This window comes from Panthera uncia, chromosome A2, assembly GCF_023721935.1.
Source record: "Panthera uncia isolate 11264 chromosome A2, Puncia_PCG_1.0, whole genome shotgun sequence".
NCBI lineage: Eukaryota > Metazoa > Chordata > Mammalia > Carnivora > Felidae > Panthera > Panthera uncia.
The window spans coordinates 106,091,132-106,113,419 of record NC_064816.1 but is presented as its reverse complement, the minus strand read 5'-3'; the positions used below and the strand labels follow the sequence as shown (position 1 = coordinate 106,113,419).

At 35.1% G+C, this 22,288-nt stretch overlaps 1 protein-coding gene across 5 annotated transcripts in view; it reads left to right on the top strand.

Moving 5' to 3' along the window:
* SNX13 (sorting nexin 13) overlaps positions 1-22,288 on the top strand; it is a 135,694-nt gene that overhangs the window by 101,166 nt on the left and 12,240 nt on the right. For 4 of the 5 annotated variants that reach the window (XM_049642874.1, XM_049642875.1, XM_049642879.1 and 1 more), the window contains 5 exons: positions 1,915-2,054; positions 13,365-13,472; positions 15,633-15,743; positions 20,367-20,528; positions 22,000-22,071. In XM_049642874.1, coding sequence (XP_049498831.1) covers positions 1,915-2,054; positions 13,365-13,472; positions 15,633-15,743; positions 20,367-20,528; positions 22,000-22,071 — 593 coding nt within the window. The remainder of the gene's footprint in view (positions 1-1,914; positions 2,055-13,364; positions 13,473-15,632; positions 15,744-20,366; positions 20,529-21,999; positions 22,072-22,288) is intronic. The other variant, XM_049642876.1, reaches the window with a different exon arrangement.

Sequence of the window (22,288 nt, the reverse complement as noted above, 5' to 3'; positions counted from 1 at the left end):
CTCAGAGAGTGAAGCAACCAAAGTCTATCCCTAATCTTATATTTTGACAAATCAGGAAATTGATATTAGATAAAAAGGGAACAAAGGGCAATTCTGAGTAGACAGTGCAAATCTTAGAAAAATGTTGATGAAAGCCTAAAAGAGGTTTCTGTCCAAACTGCATTTGCCAGTTTGGATTTTTAGCGTTCATGCTATTAAAATAATTTAGTAAGATGCTATGCAAACCCTTCTTGGCCTAATTATATACAAAATACAAAATATTTAGTCAGCCACTATTTCCCCTCACAATTATGGATTAATGTAATCTATTATTAGAAGAGCAATTTATACTTGTGGGCCAAGTGGTAGTCTAAAGTGCTATTGGAAATCCTGCCTTCCACGCATAGAAAGGCTGAAAACAGTAAAATAAAAATAGCTATAGGGAGAAATGTACAGGTGCCATAGGCCATGACGAAAAATAAATTTAGGAAAGCAAAGTGGAGTTGAAGCCAGGGAGCTCACAGGAGCATAAGCATTTCTATCTTGATTTTATTTTTTTTTTAATTTTAATGAAAAAAGATTTTTTTTTTTATTTTAGAGAGTGAGCGAGTAGGGGAGAAGGGCAAAGGGAGAGAGAGAGAGGGAGAGAGGGAGTGAGTCTAAGCAGGCTCTGTACTTAGCATGGAGCCCCATGTGGGGCTCAATTTCACGACTCTGGGATCATGACCTGAGCTGAAACTGAGCCACTCGGGCAGCCCTGCTATTTTGATTTTTGAGAGCATTTTCATGTCTCTCAAATTTAGAAGTGGCAGGATGAGCTAAGGCCATAGTAAGCTGGAACCTAGTACTTCACATGAAGCCCAGAGTAACCAAGGGTGGCTTAATAGGAATGAGGAACTAGAAAAACTTAGCCTGGTGTCAAGAGAATAAAACAAAGAATGCCAAGATCATGTCTGGAAATGGTACCCACAAGAAATTGAAAGCCCGTCTTGATTCCCAGCGTGGCTGTGTCTAGATATAGCCATCCTCAAGTGATTGTGTACCACAGGGTCTCCTAGCCTGAGAGGATATTAAAAACACTCGTAGAGATAAAAGCTAAGGCAAGAATGCAACACTTTGTCGAAAGAACCAAAATAAAATCATAGAAAAAAATACTGTAATTGAGACTGAGGTCAGTGGATGGATTAAGAATCAGACCAGATATAGATGACTAGAGACTCAAAACTTGTAGAGACCTGAAGAAACGATCTAGAATACAACACTAGAAGGAGGAAAGAAACTGGAAAATAGGAAAGAAAATTAGACAAAATGATTCACAACAAATGTCTTAAGTTTAGTACAAAATCGGAACAGGTTTTGAGTTTACCTCACTAGGATGCTGTGTAGGAAAATGTCTTTAAAAAAAAAAAATCTCCAGAACTACATTTATAAATTTTTGATAATTGTAAACAGTAAAGAGACTTGCCAGAAGTCCATGAATTGTAGTTCTTGGCTTTTGCTTTCTGTTTGGTGGGAGAGATATTAATTGAAATACAATTGAATAGTGAAAGCTAGTATCAAAGGTTGTTATTTTATATCTGTTACTTTTCTTTTATTAAATATGTAGAGAATAATGTTACATTATGAGGCGGTAGTGTGGTGTCATACTAAGAATAGGTACAAGCTCTTGAGGAAGTGAGTCGAAGTAGGTAGGTATCACTGTGTGGCTAGTAGTGTCATCATAAACTTATAACGTGAATGTGAGTCCAGAGGATGGGAGTCTTTTATCCTTTGGTGACATCCTTTTGTCTCAGTCTGTCATTTCAAATTCTTCTTCACTTCATGTTCTTTTGTTTGTTTTTGTTCTTCATCTTCCTCTTCTGTGTGTGTTTTGCTCCTCTTCATTTTGTTTGAAATGACTAGTATATGCTGACTATGACCCATATGCTGTGGCAGGCGTTTGTAATGATCATGGCAAGACGTACGCGTTATATGCTATCACTGTTCACCGGCGTGGTCTTAACAGCGAGGAGATGTGGAAAACCTATCGCCGTTACAGCGACTTTCATGACTTCCACATGAGGATCACTGAACAGGTAATCCTCCACTGAACGTACATTTTCGAGTTTGTGCATTTTTTGTTGTTTCCTGATTTGATGTTTGATTCTAAATAGCTCTGAGGATGCTAAGATAATGAGCAGAGCCAAAGGAAGTAAGGTAAGAATTTTTGTATAGTCAGCATAATGTTAGAATGATTAGGAGCATTTAACCAGTAAATCAGTCTTAAACCAGTTATAACCATTGTAGACTAGTGACAAAATATCAGTGGTCTGCTTTGGAAAATTATAATGAATGTATCTTTCTAACTGTGTGTGTGTGTGTGTGTGTGTGTGTGTGTGTGTGTGTTTGTGTGTGTTGTGCTTTGCAAGAGGTTTTTGGGATTTGGGTTTGGTTTAAGATATGGAGGAGTATCACTGTAGGGCATTTTGTGTTTTTATTTTGGACAATATAATCCAGAGCTATAGTTATTTTAAATAGTATCCTTACCCAATAGTGTAACAGTTAAATCCTTGGTCTATTAAGTTGTTTTAAGAACCGCAACCTAAATTAAGTTTAACATTAGCCAATTAATGTTTTAATTCTTACTAAATACATCCCTCTTGTTTTATAGAAGTATGTGGACGCTTAAAGACAACAAATGTAAATGAATTATTTCTCTATTTTACTTTTTATTAAATACTTTTTTCCTTAACTTAAAAAAAAAATAGATCATCATCACATGAATTGGAATATGTGATCTATGGAATGTAACTTTTGAGAATCTGTGATTTCATTCAAAGTTTTTTAACTATACATGCTGGTTTTAAACCAGTAAAAATACTGATAATTAATGGTGACATCTGAATGGATAGAAGCTTTGAAATGACATTGTATTATTTGAGTAATCAGAAAATATCTTTTTTCAGTTAAGATAATGGAAAAAATATGGTTGGCACCATGATCATTTCATTAAAATACTCTGTGAATAGAGTGAGATAAACAATTAATAGCTTAAAAGTGATTAAAACCAGATTAGGGTTGACTCCAGAAGCCCATATGAAAAATACTATTTTAAATTATATTCATAAGGAAATTAACAACTTTGGACATGTCTGTTCTTCTGTTTTCGTTGTCTTGGTTTGTTTCTTCAGCTTAGATTGATTTTTTTGCAGAGGTGAAAGAATTTTCTGTCCCACATTGATGAAATAATTGCTTTAATTTTATAAATATTACCTATTTTAGAGTCTAAAATCCCACAGCTTATATTATCTTTCTTCCCATCCTCATATATCAACCAAACCTGATAAATTTTAAAATAATTTGAATTGCTAAGTAGTTTTATTTACTTGGAAATCAATGGGAATTTGGAATAATGTGAAATTTTCTTTGTTTGAATAGTGTTAACTTTTTACTATTAAGAGGAATAATAACTGCATAATTTAAATATTCTAGGCAAGGACTGTAAATATCATGTTTATGTTTACATATTGACAATTATAAGTGAAGAACATACTTTAAAAAAAAAAAAAACCTTTATTAATAGAACAGTCCATACAGAAATTTCCTTTTACAATACAGCAAAAATTCAATGAAATTAATAAAGTGAATTCATTTTTATTTTTTATTACTTTTTTTTTTTTTTAACATTTATTTATTTGAGAGACCGAGCACAAATGGGGGAGCGGCAGAGAGAGAAGAAGACAGAATCTGAAGCAGGCTCCAGGCTGTTAGCTGTCAGCACAGAGCCTGATGCAGGGCTTGAATCCACAAACTGTGAGATCATGACCTGAGCCAAAGTCGGTTAACAACTGAGCTACCCATGTGCCCCAAGAGAAGTCATTTGTAAAAGGGCTCATTGCAGGCAAAGTGCATGTGTTTTGACTTTGTGTTTCTTATCAAGTCACAGTAGTGTATGATTACTTAGATTGCTCACAGAGCTTAAGAATTTAAAAACAAAGCTTCTAAGTGAAAATGTAGCTTTAAGGAAAATGCTAAACATTTGTAAATAAGATCCAGGCTATTCGCCTTTTAGCTCTGCCTTATCTATATTTTTTTTTAATTTTTTTTTTTTTTTTTACATTTATTTATTTTTGAGACAGAGAGAGACAGAGCATGAACGGGGGAGAGTCAGAGAGAGGGAGACACAGAATCTGAAACAGGCTCCAGGCTCTGAGCTGTCAGCACAGAGCCCGACACGGGGCTCAAACTCACGGACCGCGAGATCATGACCTGAGCCAAAGTCGGCCGCTTAACCGACTGAGCCACCCAGGCGCCCCTGCCTTATCTATATTTTTAAACTCAAATCTCTCATAAAACAGCAGAAGAAAAATGCAGTGATTCATAGTAATTCATCAGTTGGTAACAATACAACCTATTGACACAAATAAATTTTAACTCCATAGAGCTCTTCAAGTGTTAACATTATTTTAAAACAGATTTTGTTTTCTTAACTTTGTGATGTAAGCTTTTCCAGTCTAAATATACTATCATTTTCTTTACAGATGTTTTTAGGCTCATTGGATGTTTTATTGATAAAGATTTATAAAATTGAAAGAAAATAATTAATATTAAATATCACGTTATTTTAGAAATGGCCTGAACTACGCATTTATTTATTCAGCATATATATATATATATATATATATATATATACATACACACACACTGAGTTTTTTCTGTGTGCCTGGTACTGTTCTCAGTGCTCAGAATACAACAGTGAGCAAGACAGACCTAGTCTTTGCCTCTGGGAGCCTACATTCTAGTAGACACTGTGCAATTGTATTATATTGAGTGAATTGTATATTAGCACAGATAAAATACTAGTGATTTAAATATTAAGTATGCTTTAAGGTAACTGAGTAAAAGTATTTATGTGCTTGGATATAAACAAATTTTGAATCCTTGTAACGTTTAAAAAATATTTTAAAAATATTTAAAAAATAATGGGGGGCACCTGGCTGGCTCAGTCATTAAGTGACCAACTTCAGCTCAGGTCATGATCTCACCATTCATGGGTTTGAGCCTCATGTCAGGCTCTGTGCTGACAGCTCAGAGCTTGGAACCTGCTTCAGATTCTGTGTCTCCCTCTCTCTCTGCTGCTTTCCCATTCACACTCTGTCTGTCTCTCAAAAATAAATATTAAAAAAAAAAATACATTCATGAATTTTTGCAGAGAGAATTATATTACCTTTCAGGGAATGGGCTCCCTTTACCTTGTATTTAAATATAATCTTTAAAATACCACGATTATAGTAAGTTTAATTAGAGTATAAAATTTCCCCATTTTTCTTTTTATAATAGCAATATTTGAGAAAACCATCAGTCCTATATGCTTCTGTTCTAGACAGTTTAAAAAGGAGTTTGATAATCTTGGCTTTAAGAAAATAACTATTTTTGTGGCATTTAATTTATTTCTTTTTATTAACAACATTTAATAATTTAAAGTTTCTGAAATTAAAAAAATTTCTTTTTAATGTTTATTTTTGACAGAGAGAGAGAGAGCAAGTAGAGGAGGGGCAGAGAGAGAGGCAGACACAGAATCTGAATCAGGCTCCAGACTCAGCCATCAGCACAGAGCTTGATGTGATGCTTGAACTCACAAACCACAAGGTCATAACCTGAGCTGAAGTCAGACACTTAACCAACTGAGCCTCTCAGGCACCCCCAAAATAAATTGTTGTTTTATTGCATACTGTTATATTCCCTTGATGTATTAATTTGCCAGGGCTATCATAACAAAATATCATAGACTAAGTGGCTTAAACAATAAAAATAATTTTCTTGCAGTTCTGGAGGTTAGAAGTCCAACATCAAGGTGTTGGTAAATTTGTTTTTTTCCTGAAATATCTCTCTTTGGCTGTCAAATGGATGCCTTTCTTAATATGGCCTCACATGGCCTTTTCTGTGTGTGCTCACGTCCCTGGTGTCTCTTTTCTCTTTGCGTGTTCAGATTTCCTCCTCTTATAATGATACCAGTTATATTAGATTACACCCACCCTGAGGGCTTTGTTTTACTTAATTCCCTCTCTGAAGTCCCTGTCTGCATATATAACCCCATTCTGAAGTACTAGGGGTTAAAGACTCAGCATCTGAACTTGGGAGCGCAGTACACTTCACCCATAACGTACTTGTAATAGTAGAATAAAGTATGTATTCTGTAAAATTAAATCAGTAGTTTAGGAGAGGTGGGTGGCCAACATGGCTGAGACGTAGGGGAATCTGTACTTCCCATGTCTCTCAAACAAAGAAGGGCTGAAGCCAAAGGACTTTGAACCCCAAGAGTCTGGGAGGAAAAGAAACTAAGTTTACCAGGGAGAAACCAGGACAACCTGAGGGGCCATAGGGCTATTTCAAGGAAAAAATTAAACCACACCTGGTGGAGGGTCCAAAACATCATTACAAGTAGGGAAATAAAATAACCAAAGTCACAACAACAGAGAGAAAGTAACACTCTCCACAAAACACTTCCTGAAGGGCCAGACCCTGGACAGTGTATGACCCCCTTTAACATAGCAGTGCTCGCAGATGTAGAGCACACATGACAAGCTTTTAAAACTCATAAGGGACAGAAAACTAGCCAAAATAATGCAATGGAAGAATTCTCATCAAATTCCAGGAAGAAATGACAGCTAAAAAATTGATCAAAACAGATACAAGCAACATAACTGAACAAGAATTTAGGAATCTATTGCCACAGAGATCAAGAGTTATCATGAATTTAAAAAGTGCTATAATGAGGTGCAAAATAAAATGGAGGTGGCCACAGTGTGAACTGAAGAGACAGAGGGGAGAATAGGTGAATTAGAAGATAAAATTATGGAAAAAGAGAAAAAAAATCTAGGATTATGAGGGGAGAATTAGAGAACTAAGTGATTCAATGAAACAGAACAATGACTGTATCATAGGAATTCCAGAAGAAGAGAGAGAAAGGGGCTGAAGGTGTTACGAACAAATCGTAACTGAGAATGTCCCAATGTGGGGAAGGAAACAGGCATTGAAATCCAAGAGGCACAGAGAACTCCCTTCAGACGTAACTTGAATCAATCTTCTGCACCACATATCATAGGGAAACTAGCAAATACAAGGATAAAGAGAGGATTCTGATAAACAGGCCTTAACATACAAGGGTAGACACATAAGGGTAGTAGCAGACCTATCCACTGAAAGTTGGCAGACCAGAAAGGAGTGGCAGGAAATTTTCAGTGTGATGAACAGGAAAAATATGCAGCCAAGAATCCTTTGTCCAGCAAGCCTGTCATTCAGAATAGAAGGAGAGAAAGATTTTCCCAAACAAAAACTGAAAGAATTCATCACCAATAAACCAGCCGTACAAGAGATCCTAAAGGGGATTCTGTGAGTGAAATGTTGCAAGGACCACAAAGTACCAGAGACATCACTACAAGCATGAAACCTGCAGATAACACAATGACTCTAAACGCATATCTTTAAATAATAACACTGAATGCAAGTGTACTAAATGCTGCAATCAAAAGACATAGCGTATCAGAATGGATAAAGAAACAAGACCCATCTATTTGCTGTCTACAAGAGACTCATTTTAGATCTGAGGACACCTTCAGATTGAAAGTGAGGGGATGGAGAGCTATCTATCATCCTAGTGTAAATCAAAAGAAAGCTGGAGTAGCCATACTTATATCAGACAAACTGGACTTTAAAAAAGGTTGTAACGAGAGGTGAAGGGCATTATATAATAATTACTGGGTCTATCCATCAGGAAGAGCTAACAATTATAAATGTCTATGCACCGAATTCAGGAGCACCGAAATATGTAAAACAATCACAAACATAAGCAACCTTATTGATAAGAATGTGGTAATTGCAGGGGACTTTAATACTCCACTTACAGCACTGGACAGATCATCTAGACAGAGAATCTGTAAAGAAACAATGGCCCTGAATGATACATTGGACCAGATGGACTTGACAGATACATTTAGAACTCTGTATCCCAAAGCAGCAGAATATACTTTCTTCTCGAGTGCACATGGCACATTCTCCAAGACAGACCACATAATGGGTCACAAAACAGCCCTCAGTAAATATAAAAGAATTGAAATCATACCATGCGCACTTTGAGATCTCAATGCTAGGAAACTTGAAATCAACCCGAGGAAAAAGTCTGGAAAACCTACAGAAGCATGGAGGTTAAAGAACATCCTGCTAAAGAACGAATAGGTCAACCAGGCAATTAGAGAAGAAATTAAAAAATATATGGAAACAAATGCAAATGAAAATACAACAATCCAAACCCTTTTGGATGCAGCAAAAGCAGTCCTAAGAGGAAAATACATTGCAATCCAGGCCCATCTTGAGAAATAAGAAAGATCCCAAATACAGAATCTATCAGCACACCTAAAGGAACTAGAAGCAGAACAACAAAGACACCCCAAACCTAGCAGAAGAAGAGAAATAATAAAGATCAGAGCAGAAATGAACAATATAGAATCACAAAAACAAAACAAAACAGTAGAACAGATCAATTAAACCAAGAGTTGGTTTTTTGAAAAGATAAACATAATTAATAAACTTCTAGCCAGGCTTCGCAAAAAGAAAAGAGAGAGGACCCAAATAGATAAAATCACAATTGAAAATGGATTTATTACACCCAATCCCATAGAAATACAAGCAATTACCAAGGAATACTATGAAAAATTATATGCCAACAAACCGGACAACCTGGAAGAAATTGGACAAATTCCTAAACACCCATACAGTACCAAAACTCAAACAGGAAGAAATAGAAAATTTGAACAGGCCCATAACTAGTGAAGAAGTTGAATCACTTACCAAAAATCTCCCAACAAATAAGAGTCCTGGACCAGATGACTTCCAAGGGGAATTCTACCAGACATTTAAAGCATAGTTAATATCTGCTTTATTATATTTTATATATTATAATATTATATATATAATTATATATAATATAATAATATATATACAATATTATAATATATATATTATTAATATCTGCTAATATTCTCAAGCTGTTCCAAAAAATAGAAATGGAAGGAAAGCTTCCTGACTCATTCTGTGAAGCCAGCATTACTTTGATTCCCAAACCAGACAGAGACCCCATAAAAAAGGAGACCTACAGGCCAATATCCCGGATGAATATGGATGCAAAGATTCTCAACAAGATACTAGCAAATCGAATTCAACAGCATATAAAAAGAATTACTCACCATGATCAAGTGGGATTCATTCCTGGGCTGCAGGGCTGGTTCAACATTCACAAATCAATCAATGTGATACATCACATTAATAAAAGAAAAGAACCATATCATTCTGTCAATAGATGCAAAAAAGTATTTGACAAAATACAGCATCCTTTCTTGATAAAAATCGTCAAGAAAGTCGGGATAGAAACATCATAAAAGCCATTTATGCTGGGGTGCCTGGGTGGCTCGGTTGGGCGACTGACTTCAGCTCAGGTCACGATCTTGCAGTCTGTGAGTTCAAGCCCCATGTTGGGCTCTGTGCTGACAGCTCAGAGCCTGGAGCCTGCTTCAGATTCTGTGTCTCCCCCTCTCTCTACCCCTCCCCTGCTCACGCTCTGTGTCTCTCAATAATAAATAAATGTTAAAGAAAAAAAATTTAAAAACATTTATGAAAAGCCCACAGCTAATATCATCCTCAGTGGGGAAAACTGAGAGCTTTCCCCCTGAGATCAGGAACGTGACAGGGATGTCCACTCTCACCACTGTTGTTTAACATAGTGTTGGAAGTCCTAACATCAACAATCAGACAACAAAATGCAAAGGCATCAAAATTGGGAAAGATGAAGTCAAACTTTTCACCTTTCGCAGACAACATGATACTCTACGTGGAAAACCTGACAGATTCCACCAAAAGTCTGCTAGAACTGATACCATGAATTCAGCAAAGTCTCAGGGTACAAAATCAATGTACAGAAATTGGTTGCATTTTTATACACCCGTAATTAAGCAACAGAAAGAGACACTGATCCCATTTACAGTTGCACCAAGAACCATAGAATACCTTGGAATAAACCTAACCAAAGATGTAAAAGATCTGTATGCTGAAAACTATAGAAAGCTTATGAAGGAAATTGAAGAAGACACAAAGAAATGGGAAAACATTCCATCCTCATGGATTGGAAGAATAAATATTGTTAAAATGTCAATACTACCCAAAGCAATCTACACATTCAGTGCAATCCCAATCAAAATTGCACCAGCATTCTTTTCAAAGCTAGAACAAACAATCCTAAGATTTGTATGGATCCACAAAAGACCCCAAATAGACAAAGTAATATTGAAGAGGAAAACCAAAGTGGGAGGCATCACAATCCCAGACTTTAGCCTCTACTACAAAGCTGTTATCATCAAGACCATATAGTATTGGCACAAAAACAGACACATAGACCAGTGGAATAGAATAGAGACTCCAGAATTGGACCCACAAATGTATGGCTAACTAATCTTTGACAAAGCAGCAAAGAGTGTCCAATGGAAAAAAGACAGCCTCTTTAGCAAATAGTGCTGGGAGAACTGGACAGCAACATGGAGAAGAATGAAACTAGACCACTTCCTTGCACCATACACAAAAATAAACTGAAAATGGGTAAAGGACCTAAATGTGAGACAGGAAACCATCAAAACCCTAGAGGAGAAAGCAGGAAAAAACCTCTTTTATCTTAGCCACTGCAGGTTCTTACTCGAGACATCTCCAAAGGTAAGGGAATTAAAAGCAAAAATGAACTGTTGGGACCTCATGACGATAAAAAGCTTCTGCACTGCAAGAGAAACAGTCAACAAAACTAAAAGGCAACTGACAGAATGGGAAAAGATATTTGGAAATGACATACCGGATAAAGGGCTGGTATCCAAAATCTATAAAGAACTCACCAAACTCCACACCCGAAAAACAAATAATCCAGTGAAGAAATGGGCAGAAGACATGAATAGAGTCTTTTCCAAAGAAGACATCCAGATGGTCAACAGACACATGAAAAGGTGCTCAACGTCGCTCCTCATCAGGGAAATACAAATCAAAACCACACTGAGAGAGTGGCTAAAATGAACAAATCAGGAGACTATAGATGCTGGCGAATATGTGGAGAAATGGGAACCCTCTTGCACTGTTGGTGGGAATGCAAACTGGTGCAGCCGCTCTGGAAAACAGTGTGGAGTTTCCTCAAAAAATTAAAAATAGACCTACCCTATGACCCAGCAATAGCACTGCTAGGAATTTACCCAAGGGATACAGGAGTGCTGATGCATAGGGACACATATACCCTAATGTTTATAGCAGCACTTTCAACAATAGCTAAATTAGAAAAAGAGCCTAAATGTCCATCAGCTGACGAACAGATAAAGAAGATGTGGTTTATATGTATAATGGAATACTATGTAGCAATGAGAAAGAATGAAATATGGCCTTTTGTAGCAATGTGGATGGAACCGGAGAGTGTTATCCTAAGTGAAATAAATCACGCAGAGAAAGATACCATATGTTTTCACTCATAGGTGGATCTTGAGACACTGAACAGAAGACCATGGGGGAGGGGAAGGGGGAAAAAAAAGTTACAGGGAGGGAAGCAAACCATAAGAGACTCTTGGATACTGAGAACAAACTAAGGATTGCTGAGAGGTTGGGGGAGAGGGGAAAGTGGGTGATGGGCATTGAGGAGGGAACTTGTTGGGCTGAGCACTGGGTGTTATATGGAAACCAATTTGACAATAAATTATTTTAAAAATAAATCAGTAGTTTAGGATAATGTAGATAAGTAATATTCTGGAAAGTTAAATATTTTTAGGACACCTTGAAAAAATAAATTTATTTCCATAAGGTATGATTTTTTAAAAAAAAAAATTCTTAAAACCAGGAGCTCTCCACTGGACATTTGATCTAATGAGGACCTATTTTAATACTGTTGTGGCCAAACAAATTTATGAATATCACTCCAGCATAACATTTTCCCTGTAAATTGCATGTTTCCTTTTTTTGTTTTTGTTGTTGTTGTTGTTGTTGTTGATTTTTTTTGGGGGGGGGTTGCCTTTGTTGAGGCAAAAGAGTTGCCTTTACCTTTCATGTATAACATACAATGAACTTATTCACATTATAGTGTCAAGCAACTATCTGATTTGCCATTCCATTTAAAAATTTATCAGAATGGGATACCTGAGTGACTCAGTCGGTTGAGGCTGACTTTAGCTCAGGTCATGAACTCGCGGCTCGTGGGTTCGAGCCCTGCATATACTCACTGCTGTCAGCCTGTCAGCGCAGAGCCTGCTTTGAATCCTCTGTTCCCCTCTCTCTGCCCCTCCCCCACTTGCACTCCCAAAAATAAATAAATATTGAAAAATAAAATAAATTATCTGAATCTTTCAGTTGGAGATATAAATCATCCTGCATCTTTTCATTTCCTCTTTAATCTCTGCACCAGGAATGAATTTTCTCTATAGATCCATTATTGTTGATGTTTTTAAACAAAGAATGGTTTTAGAAAGTTTGTTTCACTTCAGGACATGTATCACATGGGAAAGACACTAAGATTGCTTGAAATTTCAATTACTAGACTGCTGGCCAGGCTTAGTCACTAGCTAAATGACTTTGCTCTTACACTCTGTTAGCCCCTGGTACAGTTAAAATTTGTGCTTTAGCAAGGCACAGCAGAGTACTGTATATGTGGATCTTTGAAGGTGTGCCTAAATGTTAAGTCTATAAATGCTAGACTTAGAGGGTGTATACTTTGTGTTTGTGGCCTTATAAAGATAAGATACATATTAATGGCTCTTAGACTTTTTCTTAGTAATCTGTGAGTTCATTTCTCATGTGTTTGGTGGGGAAGAAGTGTCAGTGTTACACTATAATTGTTTATATACGGAGTTGTAGTATAATTGCAATCTGTATTTTGAAATTACCTTTTGTTTTTAATAGCTATTACAATGATTAACTGATTTAAAGTCATTAATAGTAAAAAAGATTTGTTAGATTTCTTAAAGAGCCAGAAACTCATGGATCTTTGATCATTAAAAATATATTTGCTAATACTTTATTCATAAGTCAAAATGTTAAAGAAAACACTTTTAAAACCTTTTAGTATTGATAATTCTGAACAAAATTGGGAGTTTTAAAATGAAATCCCATGTGGACATCACCCATCTTTATTAGTTATTCATGTTTGTCATTCTTAATTGAAAATACTCCTTTATTAATAAATAGCATTACTACTGTGTTTTGGACATATTTTCTTATTTTTGCTTAGTATAATGCATTGCAAAAGAATCTGTTAAAGATGCTTTTGATAAATAGAGGATTGTTATTTGGAAAATACTTTTTTTCTAGAAAACTAAAATTATTGAATGTATTTTATCTTCTAGTTTGAAAATCTGTCAAGCATATTGAAGCTTCCTGGTAAAAAGACGTTTAATAATATGGATAGAGATTTTTTAGAAAAGAGAAAAAAGGATCTAAATGCATATTTGCAGGTAAGTCCTTGTTTATTATTACTCATGGATTTTTATTTTAATATAGCGTATAGATATAGTAGATTTTTCTTTATTAAGTAATGTTTTAATATAATAGTGGAATAGAATACCACCTTTGAGTAGCATGTCCAATGTGACATGCAGTCTGCTCAGTAATTTATCAACATTATTTCTCTGTTTATTGACGAAGAAGTTTTCTAGACACTGAGTGATCAGGATTTTGTGTGTTCAGGGTTAGACGCATACACCTATCTTTTCTACATTACTGTAAAGTCTAGGTGTTTGATGGTACACCAAACAGTTTAATGTTTCCAATTCAGTGGATAGTAGCTCTTCAAGGTGTATCCAAAGCTAGCAGATTTTCATTCCTCATAAATGCTTCCTATGGTCCATAATGAGTCTAAGGCTTCTAAAATTGTAGGATAGTTCAAGAGAGGAATAGATTCAAGGGACTGTTTCTGACATGTAGTATTTTAGATTTACAGATTTCTGTCATGAAATAACAAAATTTGTCTCACAAGTTACTTACCTCATGAGCTGTTAGGACTCCCCGAAGTAACTTTGTTTTAGACATGGGTACCCAGATGCCAGATATAATAATGATACTACATTATAGTTCTTTATTCCAATGAATAATTTGCAAAGGTTTACTAGTAGACCCAGCCTCAGCCCAGGTATATAATGTTCTATTATTTAGATCCCCACTCCATCCTCTAGAACAAGGATCAGCAAATGGCAGACTGCAGACCAAATCTAGCTCACCACATGTTTTATTAAGTTTTATTAGAAAACAGCTATCCATTTAGTTTATTATCGTCTGTTACTGCTTTTACATTACTACAGCAGAGTTGAGTAGTTTCAGCAAACACAGTGGGCCACAAACCTGAAATAATTACTATATGAACCTTTATGAAAGGTTTACTGACCCTGCCTTAGTATTTAGTGAAACTTAGCTAATGCTATACTGGATATTTTGTTGGGGAAGTTTCTCTCTCTCTTACACATTTATAAAAGCATTTATAAGTTAAATTTGGTTTATTTATAACCATAATTGTAATTCCATGGCATTATTATTTCCTGAAAGGATAGTAAAAACATATAATCTCTTACTATTTACCTTTGTCTTCTGACTTAAAACTGAACGTCAGAAATGATTGGTATGACTCTTGTCAAACATTTTGATTTTTTTAATGTACTAGCTTTAATTGTGTAAAAATCTATATCAATTATTAGATATAGAAGATAACTACCTTCTTCCAAGTCTGGCTCCTTAAATGAATCTTTTAAAAGTGGCTGTACCATATATATTGTATCTAATGAACTCAATGTATGTCAAAACCTTCCACTGAAGGAACTAAGTAGTAGGTTATGCCATTAACAGTTGTGAAGGCCGTATTTTGTTTTCGTGCTTCTTTATGATGCTTCAGAGTTTTTATTTGGATTATTTTATGTACTTTCTATTAATATTAACATTAGAATTAGAATGTGAATAACATAATAGTTTACTGTTGTGGATCTTTATAGTATAAACTGTAAAGCCTGAAAATGGACTACTGGAGTCTCCCCTTATCCATGGTTTTGCTTTCTGTGGTTTGTTATCTATGGCCAGCTGTGGTCTAGAAGCAGAGATCGTCCTTCTGACGAATTGTCAGAAGGTCATTAGTAGCCTGATACTATGTCACACGCATATTGTCATTCACTTCACCTCATCTAATCATGTAGGCATTTTATCATCTCTTACCATCACAAAAAGGATGGAGACAGTAAGATATTTTGAGAGAGAGACCACATTCACACAACTTTTGTTAGAGTTTATTAGAATTGTTCTATTTTTAGCTGTTGGTAATCTCTTACTGTGCCTGATTTATAAGTTAAACTTTATCACAGGTATGGAGAGGGAGGACTACTGTGGTAAATCCATTCGGACAGCTTTGACATTAGATGCACTGAAAGTCAAAAATAGCACAATGAGAAAAATAGGCACCAAACTGTTAATGATAATAGAATTATTGATGACTTTATTTATAAACTGTATAATTGTGTTTTTTAAAGCACAGAATTAAAATTCTGTATATTCTTAACTTTCTAGCAGATAAAATTATAGACAGGAGTAAATTTCCAGTACCATATCAATATAAGATACCATTTTTTTCCTGTTAGTTACTACTAACTCCTGAAATGATGAAAGCATCCCCAGCTTTGGCTCACTATGTGTATGATTTCCTTGAGAACAAAGCCTACAGTAAAGGGAAAGGGGATTTTGCTCGCAAGGTAAGCAGACTATTACACTGGTTTTCTTTATAGGTCCGTTTTCATACTTTCTTTTTAAATAAAACAAAATAAATTTGTATATGTATGTTTTAAAACCAGAAAATTTTCTTAAATATTTCGTGGCATGTTTATCTTCTATGCATTAGTAAACTTACTATTGATAGGTATTCCTAATAAGTATAAACTCCTGTTTTTACATGTAGATTAAAGTCTAACAGGAGCTTGAAAAAAAGAAAAAAGATTTTTTGAAATAATGCAATAAGGAAGGTTTACCTGAGATAGGTCACAAGCTTTTCAATAACTTGAGAAGGAACTTTTACTGGGAGGAAATGTCTTATACATGGAATAAGGGTAAGAAAAAATGTTAAATAGTTTATGTTCCCGAAAGTATTTATGTCCCTTGAGTGAAAACGTTATTATTTTAAATGCCTTTCAAAGAATATGAGCTGTACACTTGGAATTAGATGGTAGGTTAAGACAATAAATGACTACCGAAATTGGGCAAGATTGTTTAGTAGGTGAGAATACAGACTTTGGAATTAGTCTTTGGTTTAACTCCTTACTCTCCCATTTACTAGCTATGACTTGGAATATGTTACTTCACCTTTTGGTCCTTTAGTTTTCTCAAGTAATGAAGACGTTCTCATTTTGAAGCGTTGTACGAATCAAATGTGATACTCCTTGTGTTATAGCACCTGGTACATCAGTAACCTCGGAATGAATGTTGGTTCTTAGTAGTAGTAGTGGCAGTAATAACAGGAGAAGTCACAGCACTCGGGAAAGCTGGGTGAATAATGTGCAGGAACTCTATATACTCTTGCAACTTTTTAGAAGTCTCAGATTATTTCAAAATGAAAAACAAAACAAAACCCACAACCTCCCTGCCACTCCTTCCCCCCACCCCCACCGAAAAGACTCTTTTTTTTTTTTTTTTTTAGAAGATGAAGAAATTGGTACAAAATAAGTAAAAATTAAGCATCAGAACTTTTATGATTTCTCTAGGGTGTTGGGTCTTAATGTCCAAGTGGATGTTAAGATTTTTAAGTGGAGTGTTATAATAACAAGCTCCATATTATGTACCTTACAATGTTGGAAGGAGGGGATGTGGTGGGATTGTCATTGTATTTCATGATTGACATGATTGAGTGGAAATTTCAACTCTGAATAGTTTTATTGTCAGTAGAGATTCCTTCTAGTGTTCCGTCTTTTTGATGTTTACCTTATATGCTCTCTTAAGATTGTATCAATTTTAAGATAAACTAATGAATTGATGACAGTTTTTTTGAGATAAAAGAAACATTACATCAGATCTACCCAATTCTTTAAAAAATTTTTTTTGATTTTATTTTTAAGAGAGAATGAGACAGGGGTGCCTGGGTGGCTCAGTCAGTTGAGCGGCCGACTTCAGCCCAGGTCATGATCTCGTGGTCCGTGGGTTCGAGCCCCACATCGGGCTCTGTGCTGACAGCTCGGAGCCTGGAGCCTGTTTCGGATTCTGTGTCTCCCTCTCTCTGACCCTCCCCCGTTCATGCTTTGTCTCTCTCTGTCTCAAAAATAAATAAACGTTAAAAAAAAAAAAAAAAAAAGAGAGAATGAGACAGAGACTGAGTGCGAGCAGGGGAGGGGCAGAGAGAGAGGGAGACAAAGAATCTGAGTCTCCAGGCTCTGACAGCAGAGAGCCAGACGTGGGGCTCGAACCCACAGACCGTGAGATCATGACCTGAGCTGAAGTGAGACACTCAACCGACTGAGCCCCCCAGGCTCCCCTACCCAATTCTTTTTTATCAACCATAGTAGCGTGTGTGTGTGTGTGTGTGTGTGTGTGTGTGTGTGTGTAAAGCACATATATGTTTGTATATCCAAACAGCTATGTGTCACTTTTTAAAAATATTACTACTGGAGTTTAAAGATCCTTCCAAATCATTTCTGGAAATCCTTAGTAACATACATTTTTGATAAATCATGTTGGTAATTACCAAGTTCATCTTGACCTCTTTTAGATTGGCAAAATAATTTTATGCATGTCAAGAATTAGAGGTTTTTCAGCTACATATCCTTTTTGGCTAAATTATAATTTAATATTTTTTCCTTAATTATATTTCACTGGACATTAAATAGCTATTAGAGAAAATCACCTGCAAGCATTTTATCCGTGGCTCTCAGAGCTTGAGAAATAATACATTATAACACATTAACTTGGTCACACAATTTGTCTAGCCTTGCAAGACATGCAGGCGATTCCTAGGAAGAGATAAGTAACAGTCTTCCTTTATGCACACAGTTATCTTTCTTCCAGTTTATTTTATTTTATTTTTTATTTGTATGTTATTTATTTATTTATTTATTTATAACATTTATTTATTGTTGAGAGACAGAGAGAGAGTGTGAGCAGGGGAGGGCAGAGAGAGAGGGAGACACAGAATCTGAAGCAGTTTCCAGGCTGTGAGCTGTCAGCACAGAGCCCGATGTAGGGCTCAAACCCATAAACCACGAGATCATGACCTGAGCGGAAGTTGAATGCTTAACCGACTGAGCCACCCAGGCTTCCCTATTTTTATTTTAGAAAGAGATAGCATGAGCCATGGAGAGGGGAGAATCTCAAGCAGGCTCCATGCTCAGTGCAGAACCTGACACAAAGCTTAATCCCACAACCCTGAGATCACAACCCAAGCTGAAATCAAGAGTCAGATGCTCAACCGACTGAGCCACCCAAGCACCCCTCTATCCAGTTTTACATCATGGTATGAGGCATTTTAAGCTATAGTTAGGGATCTAAATTTAAGTTAAAATTAATTTGTGTTGTTACTGATACACATATCTGAAGTGATAATGAATAGGCAACATTTTTGGTAAGTCAGGATACGTGTACATTTATGATGGCAATCCATAATTCACTCCTCTGCTTGGTAATTTACACATTTGTTTGTTTGTTTGTTTGTTTAAGCATGTTTTAAGAGATATCCTGTTTTTGGAAACCTTGTCATAAGTGATGGACTCTGTTTTTATGCTTCTAAAATTCTGTTTTTTTTCAGGATTAGGCATCAGAATCATTTGTGGAGGTTTTTCCATCCCCCTAGTTTATCCATTCCGCACCCCCAACACAGATGCTTGGACTTTACCCTCAGAAATTAAAAAGCAAAAAGGAAGAAGGATAGAAAAATAAATGGATTCTGTAGGGCAAGGATGGTGCACAGGCAACTATTTATAATTATTAACTAACTCATGATATAGATTTAGGTTCTGTCTTTTAAAAGAGTATCAGTGATAGTTTAGTGTTAAGATAGCATGAGGCTACATATATAAGACCACACAATTTTACACACAAGGGCACATGCACAGAGTGAGTTTCATCTTTTTATCCTTTTTACCTCTGTATCTGTGTACCAGTGGTAGTGTTTTTCAAATCCTTCTTCATCTTTGATTTTTGTCCTTTGGTTCTCCTCTGACTTGTTCTTTTGTGACAGTGTCCCTCCTGAATGTTACATATTCCATCAAGCATATCTGTAGTGCTATTGGCTCAGTTTAATCCAAGGAGTAACTAAAAACTCCCAGTTATTTTACAGTTCTCTTGAAATTCACTTTTTGCTGTTGTTTATTAATAGTACTTATTTTATCTTTTCTAGTTTTTCTTAATGAAAAAATCATGAAAACATTAGAGTAAAGGAATTTTGTCTTCTTGAACTCATCTCTTAACATTGTGCTGTGTTCCTGAAGCAATGGAGTTCGTTTTTTCTTTTTCTTTTTCTTTTTCTTTTTCTTTTTCTTTCTTTTTCAGGGAACATAATTTGTTTCTGCAATAGTTTTCATGCAACTCACATTTTCTGGAAAATATTCTTTAGTTTTTTGTATGACTTTGGTTTTCTGTCCCTTTTTTCTTTTTTGTTTCTATTAAAAATCTCAGTACCATATGTAGGCTATTTTGGTTTCTAGATATTTCTCCCTTTCTTAATTGAAATTATCTAACATTTGTACAATCAGAATGTCAATTTTAATGCTTCCTAGCCCTCTGGAGATTATTCCTTTTTATGTTCCTCATCACATTTTCTTTTATACTTCTTCTATTCTGTCTTACTAAAGGATTCCATGTTCCCTGTATAGATTTAAACATTATGTAATGTAATCTAAACTTATTTAAAAAAAAAAGATCTTAGTTGTTAATTACTTGAGCTTTCTGCTTATTTTATCTAATTGTTTATTTTTCAGTGTTTCCTCAAAATGTCTATGTTATTGTTGCCTTGAATTGTAGCAGAAGTACATTGTGGCTAATTCCATTTGCGTTAATTTCTCTTTGGGAATTTTTTTTTTTTTTCAGGATTTCCTTAATAAGGCAGCCAAACTTAGTATCTCTAACAGTGTATTTTATTTTTATATAAGTGAAAGCTTATATTTTCTAGCAATAGCCTCATCACCCCCAAGCTTTTAATCATATTTGTGTGTGAAAATACAGCTTTAAGACCATACATTTTGAAGACAACAGTTCTGTACTTTTAAAATACAATGAGATATTATAGACTAGAAAATGATTGCATTCTTCTTGTGTATTGATTCTGTTTTTCCCACACTTCTCAGTTAAGTAACAAATCTGATAAAATGAAGTCATGGTATGATATCTTTTCCCCTTAGATGGACACTTTTGTAAATCCACTTCGAAATTCTATGAGGAATGTTTCAAATGCAGTTAAATCCCTCCCTGATAGCTTGGCAGAGGGAATGACTAAAATGTCAGACAACATGGGCAAAATGTCAGAAAGATTAGGCCAAGACATAAAGCAATCATTTTTCAAGGTAAGAAGATGTTTTCAGTAATACCTACAGCAAACTATTTTTAAGTTAACTAAGATTTATTGAGCTCCTGCTTAGATTTACCTTATTTCTTTTCAGAAGTCCACAGCCTTCTAGACATATAGTCTTATAAATAATAAAAAAAACTAAAGAGAATAAATTCTTATCAGAAATGGATACTCTACAATCCAGTCATTCCTCAAGCTCTGCTGTGGTAGAATTGTAAAAGCCAGTGATGTTAACATTATTTATACTGTTATATTCTATTATGCCGTTTTTATTTTATGATGCTATTAAATTCTAAAACAAAGCAAGTAAGCGCTATTGTGCAAATTAGCTATGTTAGTATTCATCAGGAAATATAAAGCCTAATTTCTCCTGATTCACATGATCAAGTGGCTAGATCAGAGGGAGGAAAAATCTCACAGTCCTCTATCTCTGAGCCCATAACTTATTTTTATATACCAGTGAGTGGTATTAGAGTTTCCTAGGAAACTTTTTCATTACATTAGCAAATACAGGTAGCAGACCAAATAGGTTGTTACTTTCTCATTTATACTTTTTATTATTTTGACCTACTTGTTTAAGGTTATGATCAAGACTATAAAAGAAAGGATGTAACTATTAGAGTTTTCTATTTGTTAGATCATGTGTCAGATCTACCTAAATATCTATCATATATATACGTATGTATGTATATTTAAATAACAGAAATTCATTAAGAGACAACTCCTAAAATAATGTGTATCTTAATCCATACTTTTCTATTTATTCTCATACTTTCTCTGATGCTTTATCTTTGTTTCTAATCATGGGAACATAACGCTAACACTGAAAATGAGGATTTTCCAGTGCCATTCTTGCTGATAACTACCCATATGACTTTGTACAGAACTCACTGAGCTTTTCCAGGTCCCTTTTCCTTACTAGTAACATGAAGGGGTTATAGGTAATCTTGATGATTCCTGTCATGCTGACAAATGATAATTTGTCCATTTTCCCCATAACTTATATTATCTAACAACAGGTTAATTCATTTTTTAAGCTTGTTAATATACTGTTAAGCTCCCTATGGTAAAAGAAAGAAGATTGGAATTTTGTTCCCTGGCTGTGCTATGAACATTTGGTTTTTAAATCATTTAACCTTTCTTAGCTTTAATTTCTTCTAAAAAGTATAGGAGTTTGACTAAATAATCTCCCCTTCCAACTCAAAAGTCCATTTTTTCTTTTAAAGGAAAAAATATCTTTTGGTAAAGAAGTAATCACACTTTAACATTTGGTTTCTTATTGTAGATTATTAATACTTTTTAATACTATGTAAATTTTGCTTATGTATTGTCCCCAAAATAAAATTAAACACTATTATTATGCTTAGTGCTCATTTTGATTGATTATTGTATTGTGTTCTTTCACTGTCTTCTTTAGTGTGTTTACTTTGTTGTTTTTTGTTTTTGTTTTTGTTTTTAAATGTTAGGTGCCTCCTTTAATTCCGAAGACTGATTCAGATCCTGAACATTGTCGGGTCTCAGCTCAACTTGATGATACTGTGAGTTAATTTTGTTTTTGGTAGTACTCAACTGTAATTGAAATCATACTTGGCAAATCTTTTTAACTTTTTAACAAAGTATAATATGTATATCTATCAGTAATGTGTATATATTGTATGTGTTAAGTTTGATGATTTCTTACAAACTGAACATGTCCATGTAATCACTCTAAACAAGAAACAGAATGTTAATACCCCAGAAAGCCCCTAATGCTCT